At 43.6% G+C, this 16,647-nt stretch overlaps 1 protein-coding gene across 1 annotated transcript in view; it reads left to right on the top strand.

Moving 5' to 3' along the window:
• Window positions 1–16,647, top strand: part of LOC140196556 (5'-3' DNA helicase ZGRF1-like) — a 116,492-nt gene that overhangs the window by 69,885 nt on the left and 29,960 nt on the right. The window contains exons 21-22 of the mRNA XM_072255970.1: window positions 58–302; window positions 11,053–11,212. Coding sequence (XP_072112071.1) covers window positions 58–302; window positions 11,053–11,212 — 405 coding nt within the window. The remainder of the gene's footprint in view (window positions 1–57; window positions 303–11,052; window positions 11,213–16,647) is intronic.

Here is a 16,647-nt window from a genome sequence, read left to right as displayed (position 1 = left end):
TAAGGTGTTTGCCAGTGTTATTTAAAAAAAATACAATTTCTTGTTTTCGATGTATAGGCCTGGTGACATAGGAGAAACAATAAACAACTCTGCAAGGCAACAGTTTGTTTCTCCTGCATTAATGAAGCCAGCAGTAATGAGTGGATTGTTAGGTAAAGAAAGGACAATGATTTTGGCAATGGAAATGATACAGGAGTTTCACCTGAATACAGATCAAGGAGCTGCATTCAGACAGGTAGCTCTTATGATGGCAAAAGAAGAAAATTCCCAGGATCTCATTCTCCCAGTCGCTGTCATACATGGTAAATTGTGGAATATTTTTTCCTGTATTTTTTCAACTTCATAATTTTTAAACTTTTATGGTTAATTTGGATTTATTATGTTCCAATATCATCAAGAGATTCATTTAGAAAACCAATTGACCTTAAATTGAATTGTGAATTTAACACTTTTGTCAGATCAATTTGGAGGCAAAATTTATTTAGTACATAGAACAACATAGCACAGGAACAGGCGGACTAATTAAGTTAGTAATCAAATGCCCAACTAAACTAATCCCTTATTCCTACGCAATGTCTATATCCTTCCATTTCCTACACATTCATGTGCTTATCTAAGAGCCTAGTGAATGCCTTTATCATCTTTGACTCCACCACTACTCCAGGAAGCGTGTCCCAGGCATCAATCACTTTCTTTATGTATATTAAACAAATTGCCCTGCACATCTACTTTGAACTTGCCCTCCTTACCTTAAATGCATGTCCTCTGGTACTAGATACTTCAATGCTAGGAAAAAGAAATCTATGCCTCTCTGCCTCTATTAGATCTCCCATCAGCCTCTGTCAGAGAAAACAACCTCTCCTTATAGCACGTGCCCTCCAATCAGGCATTGTGTTGGTAAATATCTGCATCCTTTCCAAAGTCTCAGCTCAATATAACAGGGTAACCAGATCTGAATGCAGGCTAACTAGTTTTATAAAGGTGAAATGTAATTTCCTGACTCCTGAATTCAGTTCCTTGACTAACAATGGCAAGCATGCCAAATACTGTCTTTACCACCTTTCAACCTATGAAGTTATTTTCAGGGAACTATGAACTTCAACTTCAAGATCCTTCTGCATATGAACAGTGTTAAGGATCTTATTATTAACAGTGTACTGTCCTCATACATTTGATCTTCCAAAATGCAACACATCATATTTGGCCATGTTAAACTCCATGTGGCATTTCTCCACCCGTGTCTGCAACTGATCAATATGTTGCTGTATCCTTTGCCAGTCTTCTATGCTATCCACAACATCACCAAACTTCATATCATCTGTAAATTTACTAACCCAGCCACTGATGATTTCATGCTGGTTATAAATGATCACAAACAGCAGAATTACCAGTAAGGATCTCTGTGGAGCACCGTTAGCCACAGACCTCCAATCAGAGGTTTGGAGCTAGTCCCATGAACCACTATCCTGTCTTTCATGGGTAAACCATTTCTGAATCCAAACATCCAGTTCACTGTGGATCCATCCATCTTAATCTTCTGGATGAGCTTCCCATGAGGGATCTTGTCAAGTACCTTACTACAAACTTTGTAAAATCCGTGCAGACAGCATCCACAGCTCTACCTTCATCCATCTCCTATGTCACCTTCTCAAAACTTAATGAAGTTAGTAAGATCTGGCTTGCCCTGCATAAATCCATACTGACTGTCCCCAATTAGACCATGGTTTTCCAGATACACACAAATCCTGTCTCTAAGATTTTTTTGCAATAAGACCTGATGCTAACTCCGTTTTCTCAAAAAGCCCTGGCAAATTCATGTGCTCCACACTGATCTCATTGTCATCCATATCCTCCTCTTTGATAAATACTGATGCAGAATACTCATTTAGGATGTCCAGGCATCCTCTGTCTCCAAGCATAGGTCCCCTTCTTTATTCTTGAGTGCTATGATCTGCTCCCTCTTTATCCTCTTGCTCAATGTATGTTTGTATGATTCTCTTTAATCCTCTTTCCCAAGGAGTTTTCATGGCCCCTCCTAGCTTTCTTAATTACTTTCTTGATTTTTTTTTCTTCTGGCCTCTTTATAATCCTCAAGGCATTAACTTCATTTTCAGCTTCTTAAACCTTGCATATGTTTCCTTTTTTTTTGTCCTCACTAAATTTGCCATCTCCCTTACCTTGCCATCCTTGTCCTTCCTTCTTGCTGGACCATACCTGTCTTGTACTCTATGCAGTTGGTATTTAAACACCCTCCGCATCAGGTGCGGATTTGCTCAAAAACAGCTGGTAGATGAGCAGGAGAGAGAAAAGGAACAAAGAAGAACAGTTCACCTGAAACTGGACAATTTGATATTTGTTTGTCCTGTTTGCCCTGTACAGTGTGATGCATAGTTCTGATCAATAGCAACTTCCAGTGCAAACTTTCAAGTTAAACAACCAAGGAAGCCTGATGAACTATAGATGCTCAAAATACTGTATTTCCAATCAGAACATTCAGTGACTGTTCTGTAGGATCATGTAAGGAGATTCCCAAAGATCAATCTAGGGAAATTGAAAATCTGACTGAATGCTACCACAACAACACTCTCTCACAAAGACAAAGAGCTAATTATTGACTAAAAGAGGAGGAAACCAGAGATCCATGAGCCAATCCTCTTCAGCGGAACAGAAAGGCCTTCAAAAAGAGGTGGATACAGCCCAGTTCATCACAGGTAAAGCCCTCCCCACCATTGAATACATCTACAAGGAGCGTTGTTGCAGGAAGCCAGCATCCATCATTAAAGACTCCCACCATCCATGGTCCTTTCTCACAATTACCAATAGGAAGAAGATATAGGAGCCTTAGGTTCCACATCATCAGGTTCAGGAATCATCAATCATCAGTCTCTTGAAGTAAGGATAACTTAACTCTCCACAGTTCTGAAGTAATTCCACAATCTATGGAGTCAGTTTCAAGGACTTCATGTTCTCAATATTTATTGCGCATTTATTTATAATTATTATTTTGTTTTATTTTTGTATTTGCACATTTGTTGTTTGTCCATCTTTGTTGTGTTCAATTTTTCATTGATTCTATTGCGTTTCCTTGTATTTACTATCTATACCCGCAAGAAAATGATTCTCAGCTTGGTATGTGGTGACATATATGTAGTTTGATAATAAATTTATTTCGAACTTTGTATTGTTTAATTTCTTCCCTGATGTATGTCAAGTATCGTCAGTTAGGTAATTATGATGACTGTGTACATACATTTATTGATGCTTCTGGACACATCTTCAGTGATGTTCCTGGAATCATCGGGTGTTTCGGGTCTTTCAACATCATACAACCTCCTCCAGATGACCCAGCCGGGGCTGATCAGACCCCAGCTTGTGTCCAGATGGCTAGCTACTTATGACTCCATGGCTCCCCTCTTTTGAGCCACAGCCATCTTGAGGCCCTCTCTGCCGCATCGGTGGTACTGCGGATGGCTCTCCTCTTCCTTTCTCCCTCGGTGCCCAAAATGCTGAAGGCTCTCACTAAGGAACGGGCTACGAATCCCCTACAACCAACCTCCACTGGGAGACACTTCGCTCTCCATCCGGCCTGCTGACCAGTCCTACGTACTTGGAGAGCTTCCTTTCAAAGGCTTCCTCCAAGCTATCTTCCCATGGGACTGTCAGCTCCAGCAGCACCACTTGCTTAGTAGACTCAGACACTAGGATAATGTCTGGTTGCAGAATGGTGGCTGCAATATGGTTGGGGAACTTCAGCTGTCCTTCGAGGTCTACCAACAGCTGCCAGTCCCTTGCAGAGGTCAGAATGCCTGCAGATGTTCTTTTGGCAGGTATTGGCTGCTCTCCAGCTCTGACAAAGGCAATGGTCTGCTTGGAGGGTCGGGACCGCTTCGCCCACTCAACTCCTGCACTGACGGCTTCAGCGATGGTCTTCAGGACCTGATCATGCCTCCACCTGTACCGTCCCTCACCAAGTACCCTTGCGCAGCCGCTAAGGCTGTGCTCCAGGGTTCCTCGCTTGGAGCACAGTGGGCACGCAGATGACTCTGCCTTGCCCCATGTGTGCAGGTTTGATGGGCTTGGAAGCACATCGTACACTGCTTGGATGAGAAATTGGATGCGGTGTGGTTCGACTTTCCAAAGATCAGCCCAGGTCACTTTCTTCTCAACCGCATTCTCCCATCTTGTCCAAGCTCCCTGTTGCTTCATTCCCACCGCCTTGCAGGCTCTCATCTCCTCCACTACTGCTCTCACCTCCTCCTGAACTAGACGACGCCTTTCCTTTCCTCTGGTGTCCATTTGGGGAGTTGGAAAGGATCCTAACCCAGCTCGGCCTCGTGTGACCACTCCCACCAGCCTCCTGAACAGCTTCCTCTGCCCTCCACTTCCTGCCAGTACTTACTTGGATCCCTGCTCTAGCCACCTTCGGGTCACTTGAGTCCCTATACTGTAGCACTTCTCTGACTCTTGTTACCTTGAATTCTTCCTCCAGGGATTTGAAGGGCAGTTGCAGTTTGTCGTGGTGTCCATAGAATGCGATGCTGCTCAGGCTCTTTGGCAGCCCCAGCCATCTCCTGAGGTGGTTACTAATCCTCCTCTCTAAGGTTTGGACTGTCGAGATCGGAACTGCATAGACGAGGAGGGGCCACAGGATTCTGGAAAGAATGCCATGCTGATACACCCAGGCTTTAAACTTCCCAGGTAGGCCAGACTTGTCCACAGATTTCAGCCAGCCATCCAACTCGGTGCAGGTTGCCTGAATGGATGTTGTGTCCCTTAAAGAGCTGTCAAAAACTTTGCCTAAGCTCTTGACTGGCTTTTCTGTGATGGTTGGGATGGCTGTGACTGCGATGCTGAACCGGAACTTGTTCTCCACCTTCCCTTTCCTCAGCAGCAGCGATCTTGATTTGGCAGGTCTGAAACGCATCCGGGCCCACTCCACCAGCTTTTCGAGCCCTTGCAGAATCCTCCGGCAGCCTGGGACTGATTCTGTGGTGACTGTGAGGTCATCCATGAATGCCCTGATAGGTGGTTGCCATTGAGCGGAATTCAGTCTGGGCCCTCTGTGCTCTGGTTCAGCAGACTTAGTGAGCATGTTCATGGCTAGGGAGAACAGTGTCACAGTGAGGTAGTGCACCCTGTGATGATGCCGATCTCCACCTTGTGCCAGGTTGATGTAATTGCTCCTGAAGAGACCCTCATCCTGAAGTTGCTGTAATAATCAGTGATAAGGTCTCTGATTCTGCTGGGGACGTGATATTTGGTCAGTGTGAGCTGCACCAGCTTGTGTGGAATGGAGCCATATGCATTTGCCAGGTTGAGCCACAACACTGACAGGTTGCCCTTGTTCTCTCTGGCCTCCCTGATGAGCTGTGTCACCACACCGATGTGCTCCAGACAGCCTGGCATTCCTGAAATGCCACCCTTCTGGATTGATGTATCAATATAGGCGTTCTTTGCAAGGTAGGTGCACAGCTGGTTAGAAACGGCACTGAAGAAGATCTTCGCCTCGACACACAGCAGGGAGATGATGCGAAACTGATCTATCTGGGTGGCATTTTCCTCCTTCGGGATCCACACCCCTTCAGCCACTCTTCACTGTTCTGGGGTCTTCCCCCTTCTCCAGAAGATTCTCAGGATCTTCCACAGATGCAGCAGGAGTTTGGGGCAGTTCTTGTACACTTTGTACGAGGTGTTGCTTGGTCCTGGAGCCGAGCTTGCCCTTACTTTGCGGATGACTTCCTATAGTTGCAGCTCTGACATGTCGAACTGCACATCCGGTTCAGGTGGGTTTATTAGGATGTCGCACTCTCCCAACTCCTCTCTTTCAGGATCATTATATATCTTCTTCAGATGTTGGTCTATGTCTTCCTGCGAACAGGCCAGTTTCCCACTGCGCTTCTCCCCCAGCAACTCCTTGGTGAACTTGAAGGGGTTGGCGATAAAGGCAGCACATTTTCGGGCCCTTTCATGCTGCCGCCTCCAATGCCACTCTGCCCGGTGGAGGACCCTGATCTTCTTTTGTAGTATGCACATCAGCTGGGCCAAGCCAATGCGCTCCTCTTCTCCTGCCTCCTTGTATTGGGACTTCAGCGCTTTCATCTCTTGCCTGATGTTGTGGATCCTCAATGCTCTTTGGTTCTTCGAGTAAGATGTTTTGGAGCCTTCCTTCTCCTCTTCTCCGAACCGTTCAGCTGCGATACTGACAATAATTGTTGTCATGGCTTGCAGCTTCCTATCAACCCCTCCCTTCGCCGTTGCCTCCAGAATTTGGTTAACATCTTCATCAAACTGCTTCCACAGTGAAGTCATGTTAGCTGCAGGCCATTTGATCCGCCTCCTGTTAGACTTCATGTTAGAGGGATTAGTTTGCAACACTTGGAGGTTCCGGGCACTATGGGGTGACTCCGGGCCTGGCCCCTCCTTCGTCTCACCAGCTTGGATACCTGCGCGTTGTGCTGCTCCTGCTCCCTCCAAACACTTCACCCTCGCTTGGTGGATCTTCAAGCCGCGATCGTTCTTGCAGATTTTGCCACATGCTTCCTTATCGTCGTTTGTTCATTGCCTGGGTCTGATGTTGTTGTGTCCATCCGACTGGGATGCTCATCCTCCCCCCCCCTCTCGGGCACCCCTGGGAGTATCTTTCCCTTAGATTCATTGTAGCTTTTGTGGGGGTCCTCCTCTCAGAGAACACAGATTGGGTTCCCAGCCCGTTCTGCCCCGGTTGCCGTCTCTCCGGGCTGTCACTGACTCTCCAGTCGTCACCACTCTTTTCGCGGTTGTCACCCAGTCTTTCCTGGTTGTCACTGATGAACTCGGTGTAAGCTGTGTACATACATCTATTGATGCTTCTGGACACATCTTCAGTGATGTTCCTGGAATCATCGGGTGTTTCGGGTCTTTCAACATCATACAACCTCCTCCAGGTGACCCAGCCAGGGCTGATCAGACCCCAGCTTGTGTCCAGATGGCTAGCTACTTATGACTCCATGGCTCCCCTCTTTTGAGCCACAGCCATCTTGAGGCCCTCTCTGCCGCATCGGTGGTACTGCGGATGGCTCTCCTCCTCCTTTCTCCCTCGATGCCCAAAATACTGATAATAAGCTGCAATTTCCTATCAGATCTGAAATGTGCCAAGGAAGATCTGGCTCTAATTATTCATACTTTCTCAATGAAGCACAGTACATTTCTGTCAGGTATGCATCTATTAACAAAAAGTAGTAAAGGATGAATAGAAAGGAATTTACTATTGTTATGAAAGAAAATATATAGTGTAGAAACTCAAGTGACATTTTCAGGAATAATCTGCAGTCAAAGTGAGTTTACTTTATGTCGCGGATTAATTTCAAGTTGTTATATGCAAGGTAGACTGTCTGATCTGAGTACTTAGAGGGCAGTAATGGAGGGCCTCTTGCTCTCAGCAGGGACATAATGGAGGGCTCTTGCACCAAATCTATATGGGTAGAACTCAAAAATAAGAAAGGCAGTATCATTGATGGGATTATACTACAGAGCTTCCCCCCGCCCCCCCCAAGTTGCCATCAGGACATTGAGGAATTGATGTGCCAGTCAGATTAGGAAAAGTGCAAAAACAACAAGGTTGTTGTAGCAACACACAAAATGCTGGAGGAACTCAGCAGGCCAGGGAACATCTATGGAAAAGAGTAAACAGTTGACTTTTCAGGTCAAGACCTGTAGTCAGGGATTTCAGCTTCACTAATTTAGCCTGGGACCTCCTTAGTGCAAAAGGTTTAGATGAGACAGAGATTGTTACATGGATTCAAGAGGGTTTGTTGGAACAATGTATAAATAGTCCAGCAAAAGGAAGGCCTATAATTGACTGGTGTTGGGTAATAAGCCTGGCCAGGTGAAAGACCTTTTAGTGGGAAAGCAGTTGGGAAAGAATGATCAGAACTCCTTAAATTCTAAGATAGCTATAGATTATTATGAACCTTGCAGGAGAATATTAAATTTGGAGCAGGGCAATTTGCGAAAGGCAGGAACTAGGGAGAGTTCCTCCTATACACAATATAGCCCATATATCAACCTGTATCTTCCCGTTTCTTCACCCACTCCATCTGCCTATCACCCTCCCCAAACCCTGCTAATCTCATCTGTCTACCCTCCTCATCATCATCATCATCATCAGGTGCCATGCCCAGTTTGAGCTTTGACTGCCATGGCCCACACACTCCTGTTTCAGGTCAAGTGGATCAATTCATTGGTATTCATTTCCAATTCTCTGGCTGCTGTCTCCATCATCATTTGTCTTTGTCTTCCTCTTGCTTTCTTCCCTTCAATCTTTCTCATAATTACCGTGCATTCTAACTCCTCTTTCCTAATCATATGTCCAATGAAGTTACGTTGCCTTTTCCTGATCTCTTACATTATTTCTCTTTTTGTGTTTGCTCTGTTCATGACATCCTCGTTAGATATTCATTTCGTCCATGATATTCTTTGCATCCTCCTCAAAAACCACATCTCTGCTGCTACAATTCATTTCCTCATGTTACTAGATATTGTCCAACATTCTGAGCTGTATAACATAACTGGATAAACGTAACATTTCAGTACTCTAAGGTGGGTTGTCATGCCTAGTTTAGTATTGGTCAGTATACCCTTCATTCTTGTAAGGGTGTCTTTTGCCATCCCTATTCTTCTTTTGATGTCTAAGCTGCACCTGCCATCTGATGTCACCCAGCTTCCTAAGTAGCAAAAGTTCTTTAATTGTTTTATATCTTCCCCATTTATTCTCAGCCTGCAGATAGGACTCTCCTTCTTTTTGGATATCACCATACATTCTGTCTTTTTGCAATTGATAGACCCATTTTTGCACTGTCTACCCTACCTACCTTATTTGATCCCATCCTATTAGATTTCATCATCTGCAACCCTTTGTTGCCTTCTCATAAGCAGCGTAGAGTCTTAAACAGGAACCATCTGTTACAATAGCAGATTATAATGTGAAAGAATATGGGAAATATAACTTGACATTAAATTAAGTACCAAAAGTGAAATAAAGGAAGAAAAAGTTAAAAAAAAACACTAACATCAATTAAAAGTTGACCCCTTGAGATTCCATGTTTAAATTTAGTATTTGATGCCAGATATATGGTGTAGTTATAGTTAAGACCTATTATACCATAGATGGACGAGAACTATTTTTTTTTGTGAACCTATGACTGGTTGAAATTGTAAAATGGGTAGCCAGAGTGTGAGCTGTTGTTGTCATATAATCTACAGAAGATCAGGGCACCTCAGACAGCAGTTTCCAGATCCTGTTTTCATTAGCCTGTCTGTTCTCGCCTAAAGGTGTTGCTCACTTTGTGCATAAGTAATGCTGAACATGAGACTATTTTTAAGGTACATTCTGGCCTTTGTTGATTTTTCTCTGCAAAAGCAGCACTGCCCTCATGGTCATTCTTATTTATACTTCTTCAACTATATTCACTTTTATTTTTATGCCTGGCTTTATGTCCTGGTATTGGAATAAGAAGTGTTTCCATATTGCTAAAGGAAACCTTTTACACAATGTTCTGATTTGTATGTATTTTTTGGGGGGGGGGGGGAACTACCATAAATTTCATTTTGTGTTGGAATTCTGGCATTCTTAAAATAAACAGAAACATGTAGATGCTGGAAATCCAAGCAACACACACAAAATGCTGGAGGAACTCAGTAGGCCAGGCAGCATCTATGGAAAAGAATATACAATCAACGATTCAGGCCGAAACCCTTTGACAGGACTGGAGAAAAAATGCTAGGGAGTAGATTTAAAAGGTGGGGGGAGGGTAGAGAGAAACACAAGGAGATAGGTGAAACCTGAAGGGAGAGGGATGAAGTAAAGAGCTGGGAAGTTGATTGGTGAAAGAGACAGAAGGCCATGCAAGAAAGAAAAATGGAGAGGAGCACCAGAGGGAGGCAATGGATGGGCAAGAAGATGAGATGAGAGAGGGAAAAGGGGATGGGAAATGGTGAAGGAGGAGGGAGGTGGGGGGCATTACCGGAAGTTCAAGAAATCGATATTCATGCCATCAGGTTGGAGGCTACCCAGACGGAACATAAGGTGTTGTTCCTCATTGTGGCAGTAGAGAAGGTCATGGATAGACATATTGGAATGGAAATGAGAAACCAAATTAAAATGGATGACCACTGGGAGATCCTACTTTTTCTGGCAGACCGAGTGTAGGTGCTCGGGAAAGTGATCTCCCAATCTACGTCGGGTCTCACTGATATACAAGAGGCCACACCGGGAGCACTGGACACAGTATATGACCCCAGCAGGCTCACAGGTGAAGTGTCGCCTCATCTGGAAGGACTGCTTAGGGCCCTAAATAGTAGTGAGGGAGGAGGTATGGCAGGTGTAGCACTTGTTCCGCTTGCGGGGATGTGTCAGGAGGGAAATCGGTGGGGAGGGACAAATGGATAAGGGAGTTGCATAGGGAGAAATCCCTGCAGAAAGCAGAAAGTGGGTGGTGGGAGGAAGGGAATGATGTGCTTGGTGGTTGAATCCCATTGGAGATGTCGGAAGTTTTGGAGAATGATGTGCTGGACGCGGAGGCTGGTGGGGTGATAGGTGAGGACAAGTGAAATGCTATCCCTGGTAGGGTGGCTGGAGGATGGGGTAAGAGCAAACGTGTGTGAAGTGAAAGAGATGCGGTTGAGGGCAGCGTTGATGGTGGAGGAAGGGAAGCCTCTTTCTTTAAAAAAGGGGTTCCTCTTTTTGAAAAAGGAACCCTCTGGTGCTCCTCTCCACTTTTCATTCTTCCATGGCTTTCTGCCTCTTTCATCAATGAATTTCCCAGCTCTACTTCATCCCTCTCCCTTCAGGTTTCACCTATCACTTATATTTATTTCTTCCTCCTCCCGCCTTTTAAATCTACTCCTCAGCTTTTTTCCTCCGGTCCTGCCGAAGGGTCTCTGCCCGAAACATCAGGCTGTATACTCTTTTCTATAGATGCTGCCTGGCCTGCTGAGTTCCTCCAGCATTTTGTGTGTGTTTCTTAAACTAAACTGTTTGTTTCTTGAGTAGATCATTATGATCTTTTTCATTAGGTGTCTACGGAGCTGGGAAGAGCTATCTGCTAGCTGTTATGATTTTGTTCCTTGTACGTCTTTTTGAAGAAAGTGAAGCAACTGAAGGCCCCAAACAAGTTCAATGGAAACTTCTCATCTCTGCCTCTACCAATGTTGCTGTGGACAGAGTACTACTTGGGTGAGACAAAGATCAGAACAATGAAACGAATGTGGTTGGTTTTGACAATAATTCAGTTGGACTTTTCATAACCACTGCATTGAAACATAGAGACAGGCACATATGCACACACCGAAGTGAAACAGTGAAAATTTTTCTTCAGTCTCTAATCTGTTCAGGTTACCAATCTTGGACAATGTAGCAGTAGAAATAGTGTTGAATTTGGGAAAGTGGTTATCTTGCCATCTGTTTGATTGTAGTTGAACAGTTTCTCCTGCTGAAGAGATAATGTAGTAATTTGTGTGGGAATTCAATTTTCACCTAGACTTGATATTGTTACGTACCCCGTAACTGGGTTGCCAAACCAGCAGAAATGGACCAATGGTTGGAGTCTGGATTACTAGGAACTAATAAAGTTTTATTAAAGAAATAAGTAACACAGTACTCTAATCGTAAGGATATAAATGCAACAGGTTAGCAATGATAATACACACATGTACACAGAACTAGGGTAATAGGAATCAACCAAGCTCTATCGCAGTCTAGGGGTAAAATGATCAGTCTTAAGTGATGCAGAGTTCAGTTCAGTTTAGTACAGTTCGCAGTAATCGCTGTTGTGCCGTTGGAGGGAGGGGGGGTGCAATTTGATTCAGGCAGACCTTTGATGTCTTCGCAGTTGGTTTTCGGGCGGACCCTTTTATGTCTTCTATCCCGCTGTGGTCACCGACTGTGACCCCCTCCATTCTGGATACGACCGTTCTTCCACGGTGAACCCGGCACCCAAGCAAGGGTGGACACACACCCCAGGTTCCCACCAATCGTACCTTTACACCCTGTGAGTCTATGGTCGGTTCCCGCGAACTGGACCTCCAAACTCTCACCAACTTGTGGGGGCACACCGCTCTTCCAGGGTCTCATTATCTCGTGATCTCGTGGTGTGTCCCGTGCCTTAGCAAACCTGTTCTTTTTATCCCCCTGCTGGGGTATCGCCTGTCCATCAAACTTAAAACAATTCAGGTTCAAAGCAACTGGTCTGTCAATATTCTGAATTGTGTTTCTTTTCTGTTAATCCCTCTCTCCTCTCTTATTAGCATTTTGAATGTTCCTCCATTGTCTCTCTTATCTCTCCAATTAGCATAAATCGTCCGATAGCTTGGTTTGGCGTCACAATATCAAATTAGCAGTTTTGAGAATGTGTATGTCCAGCTCTGAGTGTTCTCTGCCATTCTCTAGTGAAGCAAAGCTCCAAAAGGTCATTTCTATTTGTGTGTGGAAGAATAGGATTTTACAGGTCTTAAGATTAGTAAAATGTCATTCTGCATCTGCCACACTACACTCTTTAGACTTTTGCAAATGAAACAACTCTATAACACACTAAATACCTATAGAACCCTTCCAATAACCAGAAGAAACTAGTTGAGAGCAAACCTATGAGTTGTCGATCACCTTTTAAATTAACAATGATGTAAGTGTCCCTCCAGATTCTGAATACATGTCCAGCTGCGTATGTTTAATCAAGGTGATGGCTCGACTATCAGCCTTTAAAATGGGAGTGCTGATGTAAGATCAATGTCACAATTGATTGACTCATACTGTTATAGTACTTTTTCATTGAGCGTATCAAGCATCTTCACCAGTGTGAAATCCTATAGAGAGATATGAATAATTTTGGAGTATTAAAGGATCTTGTAGTACCTAAAATAATTCTTTTATTGACAGAGAATACAGAAGGAATTTTATTATTGATGAGCACTTGTGTTGGTGCAATTAACAGGTTAGGATTGTAGAAATGTTAGCAATAACATTCAGCTCCAAATGGCAAATTTTAAGTTCACCTTGCTCCAGTTTGGGTGGATGTGTATGTAACTGCCCTCCTTGAAAGACAAGTATTTGAACTGCAGTAATAACCCATGTTTTAGTCAAATTTAGAGATAGATGCCCAGGTTTTGTGCGAAGAATTTTTTCATTCACTATTATGCGATTAAACTCTGAGTCACTAATATTTAATGTTGACACCACCTCTGGGAATTCTGCACCTCTACCAAGGTCAAACTACCACTAAACCTCCAGTGTATTTTATTTTCTGAGCCAACTGCAGCCTGATTTACATTACAAATGTTCTCACTCGCTATAAAAACCAGTTCGATCTCAAAAATCAGCTGAATGGCTCAACAAATGTAGGTTAGATCCAAATGCATGATATTTGATTAAGTGAAAACACTGCCACAAATTTCTCTGCAATTTCAACACTGGTTTGTGATTTCAGAAAATTATGTATGCCTATTTATAAACTGCATCTCAATTTGGATGGTTTCTGACTTTATCATTGCTGCTTCTCAAAACGATTTCGTAAGGAATGCATGCACCTCAGTGACCTAGACAGATAGGAAGTAAGAGTGTTTCCTGACCATTACCAGACATCCCACCCTGCAAAACTCATGTCAGGGAGGTAGCACCCTCAATTTGCGGGAGACTTCCGGGATAGGTGGGATGTCTGCAATACAGTAGCTCCTTAGCAGCTGGCCAGCTAGTTTAAATAACGTTAGCTATGCTAATGAACGAATGACACCTTTTACGGTCTTAACCCACCATGGGCAATAGAAAAGTCACTGTTGCAAACAGTGCAGCGAGCAACACTGTCATTATTTTTGACCCCTATTAGGCAGGAGTACACTTTAGTGTAGTCTGGGGTGACGTACGTTTTATATATTTTTTGGAACACTCTGCCATGCCTCTCTCCCTCCCTCCCCCTCCCCCTCCCTCCCTCCACACACACACACACACACACACACACTCTCCCTCTCTCTCTCTCTCTCTCTCTCTCGTCATTGCTCGCGCGCTCTCAAGCGCTCTCGGTTGCTTTCGCTCTCTCTCGTGGTCGCTCTCGTGCTCTCTCTTGCTTTTCTCTCGCTCGCTCTCAAAAAAATTGATTTCCGTGATATTGTATATAATGTGCGGGCATCAGGGAGCCACTATTAATATGCGGGAGACTCCTGGAAGTTCTGGGAGAGGTGGGATGTCTGCTATTACTATCATTGCTTTTGCAGCATTGTATATTAGAATCAGAATCAGGTTTATTATCACCAGCATGTAAGGTGGAATTTATTATCTTAGCAGCAGCAGTTCAATGTAATACATAATATAGAAGAAGATAAATAAATGAATGAATGAGTACTGTTGGAATCCTGAAGAATGTTATGCCCCTTTGGAGACTCCCTCTGCCACAAAATTGTTTTTGTCATTACCTTAGACAGTTTATGGCTTTATTCAGAATCAGAATCACTTTATTGCCAGTTTGTGAAACATATCAGAATTCATTATGATTTGACAATATGGAAACAGACAACACAATAGCAACCAACTATTTACAAGAGAATAGTGCAAACAGCCATGAGCAATCAACAATTAGCAGAATGATAATATGTACAAATCAAATCTAAATAAATGTTGAACATATGAACGGACTCAGTAATCATCCAGATAACAAAGAGAGCAGGAAAGACCATTTAACAGATGTTGTGCAGGGACCGTCAGGGTATTATACCTGAGTGAATTTTATTGAGAAGCTGGATAACTACAGGAAACTAGCTTCGGAGATGATGTGTAGTGCTGGTAGTGATGAAATTGTGGCGTCTCCCTGATGACGATTTGGTGAATAGGTGACTGCTAGGGTGGGTGGAATCAGCAGTAATTTTTTTCAGCTTCTTCTTCGCTCTGGCGATGAAAAGTTGTTTTAATGTTGGTAGCTGACAGCCAATGATCTTCTCTGCTGAGTGGACCACTCACTGCAACTTGGACTTGGGTTTCCCGCCACTTCTTCCCTCTCTAATGGTAATACAGGTGGTCACAACACTCCTAATCATGGCTGAGTGAAAATTCATCAGGAATTAAAAATTCATCAAAAATTCATCTCTGCTTGGATTGTCCCTGTGGTGAGTATAACGTACTTGTCCCATTTCAATGCATTTGTATGCGAATGACTTGACCACAGACACAACCTGACCATTAATTTCCGGGGGAGTGGGTGGTGCAGATAAAGGGTTGTCTGCAGAAGTCAATCCTCATTTCCTCTGCCTTCCTAGCATAAGCTCCAGGTTGTTAGGAGCACACCATGCTGCAAAATGGTCTACCTTTCTTTGATAACAAGTTACATCATTATTAGAGATGAAAGCAACTTCAATCTGCAGATTTTAGTATTTTAATAGATTTGTCTATGGTGGTGCAGTCATTTGTATAAAGTGAAAACAGGAAGGGTGACAGAACAAGGCTGTGGGGAGAGCTTGTGCTTATGGACATTGGATTAGACAAATAGGAGCCCAGCCATACATTCTGCTTCCTTCCTGTCAGGAAGTTCATAATCCACTGACAGACACTGTAGGGTACAGCTAGCTCGGTTCGCTTGCTGTGGAGCAACTCTAGAGCAATAGTGTTGAAAGTGGAGCTAAAATCCACAAACAAGTTCCTCACGTAAGGTGTTGAGGGAGTGCAAATGTTGAAGAATGTAATGAAGGTGCAAGTTAATTACATTATTAAATGAATGATTTGCTCTATAAGCGAACTAGTGGGTCAAAAACAGGATCAGTCATGAATTTATGGTAGGCCAGCATCAGATATTCAAAGGTTTTCATAACTACTAAAGTCAGAGCAATTGGCCTATAATTATCAAGTCCAGTGATCTGGTTTTTCTTGGGAATTGGAATGGTTCTAGTAACTTTAATGCAGTTTGGAATCCTGCATAATTGCAGGGAGATGTCAAATATCATAGTGAAGACAGCTACTAACTAATCCGCGCAGTGTTTTAGAGTACCAGGTGAGACACCACCAGGGCCAGCAGCTTTCCTAATATTCTGTTTTCCCAAATAGTACAGAGTGGGATGAAGGGAGGGGGCAAGAGGGGGATGAGGCTGAAGAAAAATCTTTTTTTTTAAAGCATGTCTTGCATGTAAAATTTATAAGTTGAAGGAATTCAGCTCATCTATGGATGGAAATGGAAATCAATGTTTTGGATTGAGATCCTTTCTCAGGACTGAAAACCAACTGGGAGGTAGTCAATAGTAAAAGCGTAGAAGACAATGGAGCAAGAGCTGGCAGGTGATGGGTGGATCTAGGTGATGGCGGTGATAAACAGGTTGAGTGAAGAGAGTTGAGAATGGTGTAAGAAGCTGGGAGAAGAAAGGAGGAAATGACAAAGGGCTAAATAAGATGGAATCTGATAGAAGAGGACAGTGGACTTGGAATAAAGGGAAGGAGGAGGGGAGGGTAACCAGTAGAAGGATTGTGTGGGTCATAGATATGTGGAGAGGGTGATGGATGGATGCAGGGAAAAGAGATTTGGAGAATGGCGATATAAGAGTTTAAAAAGGAGGGACAGAGGGGAGTAAAATCTGAGAAACTAATATTCATCAGGTTAGAGACTACCAAGGAGGAATATGAGATGCTGTTCCTCTAATCTGTAC

Source organism: Mobula birostris, chromosome 4 (assembly GCF_030028105.1).
Source record: "Mobula birostris isolate sMobBir1 chromosome 4, sMobBir1.hap1, whole genome shotgun sequence".
Lineage (NCBI taxonomy): Eukaryota > Metazoa > Chordata > Chondrichthyes > Myliobatiformes > Myliobatidae > Mobula > Mobula birostris.
Note: the sequence above shows the minus strand (reverse complement) of the source record. Positions and strands in the feature narration are given on the sequence as shown.